General features: G+C 29.6%; 1 protein-coding gene across 1 annotated transcript; it reads left to right on the top strand.

Moving 5' to 3' along the window:
• The first annotated feature begins 977 nt into the window (after nucleotides 1–977).
• Nucleotides 978–5,205, top strand: LOC114179577 (probable WRKY transcription factor 72). The gene is made up of 4 exons (XM_028065966.1): nucleotides 978–1,098; nucleotides 3,298–3,705; nucleotides 3,925–4,038; nucleotides 4,108–5,205. Exons 1-4 carry the CDS (start codon nucleotides 1,063–1,065, stop codon nucleotides 5,026–5,028), a joined length of 1,479 nt encoding a protein of 492 aa, XP_027921767.1. The 5' UTR covers nucleotides 978–1,062; the 3' UTR covers nucleotides 5,029–5,205.
• The last annotated feature ends 4,367 nt before the right edge of the window (nucleotides 5,206–9,572 follow it).

The raw sequence follows: 9,572 nt of genomic DNA, 5'->3' as shown, positions 1-9,572 counted from the left end.
AAAACATTGTTTTAATCATATTAGTCTGTATCTGTTTATATATGAACGTATTGGGCGTTTCAAGTGTTATATGACCTTTTGACTGAGTTTAGACATTTGAAATGGCAAATCTTTAATGAGTAGTTAACCAACCATAAACAAAAGCATCTAAATTTAACTGACCTTTTGAGCAAGAAATGGAACGCAATGAACACCAACAACCAAACACTCCTCTGTTACATATCTAAGGTTTTTATAATTTATGATATAGTCAAATGCGATGCATGTAATGCAGCCATGATAGCAGTTAGGAATGATATTAGGAATTTATTCTTAGTTATGTATATATAAAGAATGCGTTGAATAATATCTGATAACAATTTTAAAGCAAAGGGTTCTTATTTTTATAGAGGACATATATATATATATATATATATATATATATATATATATATATATATATATATATATATATATATATATATATATATATATATATATATATATATAACGTTCCAGTTGTGTCTTTTCTTTATTAAAAGAAAGTACAAAAGTAAAATACAACCTTGCTATGGGGAATTTGTCGGAAATTTATGACTTTATGGTGGTAAAAAGAAAGGAAGGTGTAAATATAAAAATGGCACCGAAATTGAGGACCCACACAAAATCACCATATTCAAGGTTGATGAGAAACATGGCAGGTGAACTTTGACTCAAGTCGGCATTTTTGTGACGTTAATCTTCAAATCTACTGTTATTTGATGTCTAAAATACTAATTACATAGCCATTAGCCATTGTGTTTAGAGTTGAAATGCTGAATTATATAATGTTCATTCATTTAATCATATATATATATAAGAACTCAACTAATACACAGAAATATATATAAAAAAAATATCACTGTTTGTTCTTTACACGCTCTTGACGTGAGGCTGACAACACCATTCATATTTTAGCTTATATTATCGAAGTCAAAACTGTTGCCTTCGGTATATAACAAAGCCAACCCTATATGGTGATGAGAAGAAGAAAACATTGATCCATTTAACAATTTGTACTTTTTTGTTTGGCAAGAATACTCCATGGAAGTTAGCAATGAAGAAATCAACGGCGAGAAGGTGATTTTTTCTTTATTCATTGTGGTGTTTCTGATGTTTTTATGATTAGCAATTTGAAGTTTTCATTATTGTTACTTTTGCAGTTTTATTATGACTCTGTTATGAGGTAGAAGTCAATGATAAATATAGAATTTCTGGGATGGTGCATGCATGGTAGCTTTAGTTCTGAAAAGCATCTATTGAATGTTAAGTTTAATAATCATAAATGTGAATTGAGTGATGGTGTTGTTCACCATTTTTTTCACTTTGACAAGGACTGGTCTAGTTTCCCCATGTTTGAGTCAATTATGGTGTGTTAGTGAGAAGACATATTTGAGTATCAGATGAGTACTTGAGAAGATTATTGAACACAAACATAATGACAAGGTAAAGAGCTAGGTTGAGTCATAAAGATTCTTGATTTCAGCCAGGAAATATATTCATTCATATATATATAGTGCAAAATAAGTTTGTGTCAAATTGTTCAATCTGAATAATTTATAAAATGATGAGTTAAACTATTAGTAATCTGAATAATTGATACAAGCTTTTTAAGAAAAAACCACTGATGTTTTTAACAAATGCTACAAATACTGGTTTCTCTTCCTTAACTGGGAAATTTATTATAATATCTGATAATAACTTCGAAATGTTCGGATGGCCAACAGGCATAGGAAACAACAATAATTATTTTTTTAAGAATATTCTGTATTGTCTTGCTTTGTATGTTTCTGTGCTTTCTCTTTTCTTTTACATTAATAACTATTTTGATTTCTTATGAATTCTCTGATGAAGCTCTAATAATTATCCAAATGCTATGTTTCTGTGTAAACCACATTAAAATTTAAACGGGTTCATACTTGTTTGTCCAACAAAAAATGTTAGTGGAACTCATGATCTATTTTTAGAGGGAATAATCATGACGTCGGAAGTTTAAAAGATATATTACTTCTTTCGAAGCTTTTTAGATTTAAGAAAAGTGATGATGATTTTGTTTGACAAGAATTAATTTAAGGGTGTTTCTCTATTTTTTCTTTTATAAAAATAAGTACTTTAATTTTAAGTATTTGTAAACGACTAATTAATATATTAACTAAACTAATCAAATTTTTTAATCATGACGGATTAGCTAATTAGATATTTATAAAAAACACTTAAGAGAAAGTATCATTAAATTCTTATATTTTTCCTTAAGCAGTAGCAGATTCTTTTTTTCGTTTATTTCATCACATTTTTATCTAGCCTAACTTTAGTCATGAAAAAAGTTTAAATAGTAAACAAAATAATATAATTTATCATGGCTTTAAATTGCAAAGGACTATAATTATAAATATGTTTCTTAATTAATTTTATTTTATTTTTTTTCCTAATTTTTCCATTTTGCAAAGACTGCAGCCATGATTTCAAATCTTCAGATAAAGTAAGTCTGTTATATATTTTAATTAATCATGATTTAGTGCCATGTATGTGAAATGAGTGGTCAGAGTTAATGTACTTACATTCTTACTCAACCCAACGTGAAAAACGAAAAGCATGTCTTTCCAAGATCAATGATTATACTTACGCTCAAATCACTGTCAAATTCTTCAGCACTTTCCTTTTCTCCTACAAGTGTCCACAAGAGAACTAATACTTGAGTAGATAAAGAAAAACTGCTTTGAAAAAGTGGAATATTTAGGACTTTGTCAAGCAGAAAAATTATAGGTCTGTGTTTTTTCGTCACTTGGCCTATTTTTTTTATTTATTTTTTATTCTGGCTCGGAAGTACAAACGAAAAATTATTTAGCTTTGCTATGTTTTACTGTATAAATATTGATGAGGTTAATATTGATGAGGTTGACTAATAAAGGTAATAATCATGAACTCTTTATTTAATAATCTCAGTGAAATATTAACTCATGACATGTAAAGTAAACAGTGACACAAGAATGACAATTGCCACGAATAAGTGGATCAATAATAACTTGTTCCACAACTTTCAACATACAATAGTAGTGTATATTGTAATTCATTGCATCATTCCATCATGCTGTGTATTTATGTTTAAGTGTCTTATTCTACCAATAACAGCACTGAAGTTTTCATCTACTTTACATCACACATCAAAGTTGTGGAAGATATATATATATATATATATATATATATATATATATATATATATATATATATACACTTGTAAAATAGCGTTGTCTTAGGTGTTTGATCTGTTACAACATGCAGGATCATAAGCTTGAAAGGGAAATGCCAGAGGTTGGAGAACTTTCATTGGTAAGGCTTGTAAAGGATTCAACTAGTGATGAAGAGAGTGAACTTGTCTCTCTCTCTCTTGGAATTTCATCTACAGGTAAACATGAGAAGAAGAATAGAACTGAAAAGGTCAGAGAAAATGAGGATTTGAAAGAAGGACTTTCACTCGGATTAGATATAAGATTTGAGCCTTCAGCTATAAAAAATCACAGCACTGAAAGTAGGTGTGATGGGGAAATGAAGGAAGAGGAACTCAGAGAGATATGGCCACCCAGTAAAGTTCTAAAGACGATGAGAACATGGGATAAAAGTGAAGCTTCTCAACATGCTGAAGTCAAGAAGGCTAGGGTTTGTGTCAGAGCTAGATGTGATAACCTTACGGTTAGTAACAGTATAAACTTAATCTATTGAATATATTAGACATTGATTTCTTCTTCTTATTGTCTTCCTATTTTCATCTTTATCAACCATTATTGACATTAATACAAACTATTATTTGAAGGTATTGAGATAGATTCTTACTTCGATCATAAAAGATACTGAGAATTGCATCTAGATTTTGTGTTATCTTTTAATTCAACTGGTTGAAGTTTTGTACAGATGAATGATGGTTGCCAATGGAGAAAATATGGACAGAAAATAGCAAAAGGGAATCCATGTCCCCGAGCATACTATCGATGCACTGTCTCTCCATCCTGTCCTGTGAAAAAACAGGTATACAAATTTCTTTTCCCTTTTTCATGATTAAATGATTAAACCTAATTACTTGCTTCAAATTTTCAGGTTCAAAGATGTGCGGAAGACATGTCAATATTGATTAGCACCTACGAAGGAACTCACAACCACCCTCTTCCTTCTTCAGCCACTACCATAGCCTACACAACTTCTGCTGCTGCATCCATGCTTCAATCTCCTTCATTGACCACACAACTAGCCAATTCAGATACCGTCCCTCTCATCAATTCTAGTGTTCTTTATAACCTTAATGCCCTAAACTTCACATCAAGCTATCACCACGTTTCAAAATCACCAACCTTATTCTTCCACAGATCCTCTATTTCTACCTCTAATTCTCACCCCACTGTCACTCTTGACCTTGCCACTCCTCAAACTTCACCTCACATTGGAAATTTCACCCCAAGTTTGTCTTTCATACCACAATATTCATCAACCAATAATGTTGATTTTTCCTCGAGTACTTTCTCTCCTTTGCAATCTAGTGTGCTACACTCACCTTGCTATGGTGATTTCTTCAACTATGAGGGATTGATCACCCCAAATAGAAACCATAACGGTTCCCTTATGAACACTGGAAAACAACCATTCCTGGGACATCTTTGTCGATCTAATAGTAATAACATTACCAACCATGCCATTTCTAAACAATCTTTACCTGATTCCATTGTAGCTGCATCCAAAGCAATCACCGCTACCCCAAAATATCAATCTGCTATATTAGCAGCTGCCCTCACCGCATATGCTGGTAATGGGGTAAGAGAGAATCATGAGGAGGCACAGAGTGCAGGTTTGGACTTAAATCTAGGTGGGGATGTGCCATACACAACCAACACAGTTTACCCTAATTCTAATGCATCAAGGTACAAGAGAATGTCACTTTCTGCTCCTACTGCTCCAAAAAGAAACTCGGTCCTATTTCAGCCATCACATAATGCATCTAAAAGTAACCTATTCTTAGACCAATAAAAGTGAAATCAATAATGTACACATTACATCATGATTGAAGCCTGTCTAGATTGGGGCTTCACAATGTTTATAGCCTAGAGGCACGAAAGTTGCATTACATATCATTGCTTTCCAAGTTCTTTTGTGCTGCAAGGAATGGAAATGATTATTGTTGTATGCATTTCAAAACTTCGTAATGTTAGCTGTGTTTGATAGTAAATTTACATTTACATGTGTTCATTCTGTCGTTCAATTTGATTCTTTAATTTTTTTCTAAAAAAAAAACAGTATAATCTTTTCTATCTAAACAGACATTACTAAAAACATCTCATATTTCCTGCCAATTTGTTTTGAATTTTTTTTAGGAAATACTTATAAATTTTGTTATGAAAAAAAATTTGCAGAAAATTGCTGTCAATTTTTTTATAAAATATTTTGTATAAAATACTTTTTGCAACAAATTTTGTAAGAAATAATTGCGAATTTTATAATTTTGTAGGAAATAATTACTCACGAAGGAATTATCTACCAATTAAAATTCCTAGAAAACATAGCAGGAAAAAACTTTTTTTGCAAATTATTTTAACAAATTTGTAAGAAAATTTTTATATAATATGAGAATTTGTAATAGTGAAAATAAGCACAAATAATATGCTGGTGTACGTCAGCATGATTTGGACAAAAAAAGGTAACATGAAATGTTTTGAAACACTAAGAAACCAAATTTAATTTTTAAAAAATGGAAAGACTAATAAAATTTTGTATATAAATAAAGGGATTTAAAATAATTTCTCCTCTCAGAAACAGCATGTCCCACGATGCAAATTGTTGTCCCAGTTGATGAAAAATGCCTGTCAGGACAATGTTTCTTCAACCATCATGATTTCCGCTTATGTCACATGAAAAGCTAATGAAGCCACTTAGGAGTTTGCCAAAAGGATATTAACTATTATAAGCAGAAATAATACTAATAATAAATAATGCAGTTTTTCTGAAGAAAAAATATTTATAATATTTTTCTTACTTCAAGAAAAATTAGTAACATTATTTCCTGTGAATGGGAAAAATAATTACTACAGCAACCATATATTCGTAAGATTTTGGTTAAGCATGGAAAGAAGAATCAAGATGAAGACCCAGGATACCACGAGATACTCTTAGTGCAAATGAAGACAAGGTTTCTTTTGGGAATGTTATTATTCAATGAGTTATTATGAGACCTTTTCTTCCACAATTTGAGCAATTCAGGCTTAATAGAATGAATATATTTGCACTAAATATAGTAATTAGGATAGAGTATGCAACGTGCTAGTTGTTGCACGAATGCTTTTGTAAATATTGTTATATATTTATATAAATTTTGCTAATAAAAGAAACTATTAGAATAATCTTAAGGAAAAAATTAACTTTTTTCTTAAGTACTAAAAAATAATTTTAGTATGACTTATATTAAGAAAGTACTGTAGTTCTTTTATAACAAGAAAAACACGGAGGTTTTAACACGACTAATACAAAATTAGAATCATAATAGTAGAGAGACCTAAAAGAGGTTTCCAGAAATGGTAGAATTAAATTGGTTTGATGATAGTATAATTTTGAGAGTGTGGAAAACAATATATATATATATATATATATATATATATATATATATATATATATATATATATATATATATATATATATATATATATATATATATATATATATATATATATATATATATATATATTTCTTTTGGGAAGACAGGTGACTTCAAAATTCCCCTTGTATACAAAGATTCTTTGGAAAAACAAATTTCAAAAATAAAAATATAAATGAATTGGGTAATTGGAATAACTATAAGAGTTGGAGGAGGGGGAGTTTATTTGAGTGGGAAAAATCCCAAATCAATGTCATGATGGAGGAAGTACAATCAAAATCCTTAAATATACAAAGGGTGAATGACGTGGAAGGACAGGGAAACATAAGTATTCACAACTAATTTTACGTATAAAAAATTACAAAAACAAAATTGTTGGGGAATATTTTGGAAAGTAAAAGTTTTACCATCAATAACATTTTGTTTGGAAAGTAATTTTAAATAGGTGTCAACAAAAGATAACCTAAAAAAAATGTATGAAAAGAAATGTGATGTGTAAAATGTGTGGTTTAACACAAATTTGTAAGTGTAGTTTTTTGGAAGAAACCATCTGTCACAAAAGTTGTTTATTTTTGACATGTAAGTTGGCATGTCAAAACACCATTTTCAAAACCGTAGCTTATCAGAGATAAAAGTTTGGGTATCGATAATAAATAAGTTTCCCAAAGCAAAATATTCTTACTCTAATGGATATGCTAATCTAATAGAATGCAAACAATCAATGTTGGAATAGGATAGGGGAAATCTAGATGTTTATAAGGAGGGAGATAGAAAGAGAATGTTACATTGGTGTTATAGGAAATGTAAGTATTAAGCTACGATTAGTAAAATAATATTTGGCACACCAAGTGAATTGATGCGGACATCAAAACTCAAGGACATGGTGTGGATTAAGACCAATACCCAATTCAAGATTTAGCTGAACCCATTACAAGAGGAAAGTTTATAAAAGTCCAAGAGACTCATCTTTTGGAGGCCCAATTGAAGATCTCGAGACTAAGTTGATTACATGGATTACAAGACTCCAGTATTAAAATAAAAATATTAACATTATAGTTGTATTGTGGTGGTCGACCTTAGGCTTATTAAACATTGTTTTGTGGCGCTTTCCTTTATTCAAGTTTTCTCTATTTTATTAAAATTTCAATTTTTTTTAATTGATTTTAATCCCTAAATATTTTAATTTTTTATTTAGAATCATATTATTTGGTATTTAGAACAAATGCTTAAATAATGACTTAGTCCTAGTTTTCATTTGGTTTTTTTAATTTGGTTCTATTTTTTTTTTCAATTTGGTCATAATATTCGTCAATTTTATTCAATTTTGTCATTTTCGCTAACACCATTAAAATATCACATGTCATTTTGTGATATTTTTATTATTTTTAATTCTTTCTAAAAAATTACTTTTTTTATTTAAAAAAAATGTTCACGTGTCAAGCTCATATCATGTTACGTGTCATTTTATGATTTTTTTAAAATTTATTTATTTTTATTTAAAAAAAATCACGTGTCAAGCAAATATCATGCCACATGTCAGGGTTAGTTTTTTATATTCAATTTGGTCATAATATTCGTTATTTTTTTCAATTTGGTCCTAATCTTTTTTTTTTAAATTTAATATTTTTGTTCTTCTCCAAATTGAGATAAAATTTAATTTGTTTATAAATGTTATATGGATATTCTTATTAAAATGCATATTTTTATTAAATATTTTTAATTTAGAGTTAGAGTTGGCTTAAAATTAAAATTGAAAATTTTCAAAGTAGGCAATAACACCATTAATTCAAAAGGAAGAAAAAAAAGCAAAAAAAAAAAGGAATAGAAAAGGAGATGAATTTTTTTTTATACAGCAATTGTCTTGTGCACACAGCTTGTTTACACAGCTTGTTTGATAAAATTCCTAAGTTTTAAGTGTGTTCTTTCTTATTATTTTTTTTCTATACATTTTGTGATTGTCTTGTTTATTGGTAGTGAAATTGTTCTTTGCTACTTCTTTTTGTTGATGTTAAAATTTTGTTTTAAGTCTTGTGATTGCTACCCATGACATCAATTCTTGATTACTAATTACTTGATGTTTGAAGAACCTTGAGTTTAAGAACGAATGGTAAAAGGCAATGTGAGAATTTTAAAAAAAAAACCTTATTGTGTGAAACATAAGTGTGGAGTGTAAACATGTAAGAGAGTGATGTGAGGCCTAAAATTATTGTTATTTCTAATTTTTTTACTTAATTATAGCAAGGGAAACACAAAATGTTGGACTTTCAAAAATCCAAATGGAAGCTTTAACTCAATATTTGGAAAGATTAATGAAACAATAAAATGATGAGCTTCATGATATGTTGAATCAAATGGAACAAACACATCAAGAAAGTCATGAAAATAGAGGAAACAAGAAGAGAGAATGAGGGAGAACAAAGAAAACTAAGATTGGATGGGATCAAGTTAAATATTCCCATATTCAAAATCCTGAAGCGTACTTGGAGTGGGAACTTAAAGTAGAACATGTGTTTGCTTGCAATGAGTATAATAAGGAGCAAAAGATGAAGTTGGCAACAACTGAATTTTCATATTATATGTTAACTTGGTGGATAAGTACACCAAAGGGAGAGGATTAAAATGAAACGAACTATGAGAAAGAGATATATTCTAGTAAACTATAAAAGGGATTTGCAACTCAAACTTCAGGGAATGACTCAAGGAAATAGAAGTGTGGAAGAGTACTTTAAGAAGACGGAGGTGGCCATGATTAGAGTTGCGATATATGAAGAAAGTGAAGTAACCATGGCTAGATTTTTGAATGGGTTGAACCATGATATTATGGATGTTGTGAAGTTGTAAGAGCATGCTGAAATAGAATATTTATTACATAGTGGAACAATAACTCAAGAGCAATGGAACCATGAGAAGAAGCTTTAACAATAAT

The sequence above is a fragment of the Vigna unguiculata genome, chromosome 3 (genome assembly GCF_004118075.2).
Source record: "Vigna unguiculata cultivar IT97K-499-35 chromosome 3, ASM411807v1, whole genome shotgun sequence".
In the NCBI taxonomy this organism is placed as follows: Eukaryota; Viridiplantae; Streptophyta; class Magnoliopsida; order Fabales; family Fabaceae; genus Vigna; species Vigna unguiculata.
This window is presented reverse-complemented; position numbering and strand designations above follow the sequence as displayed.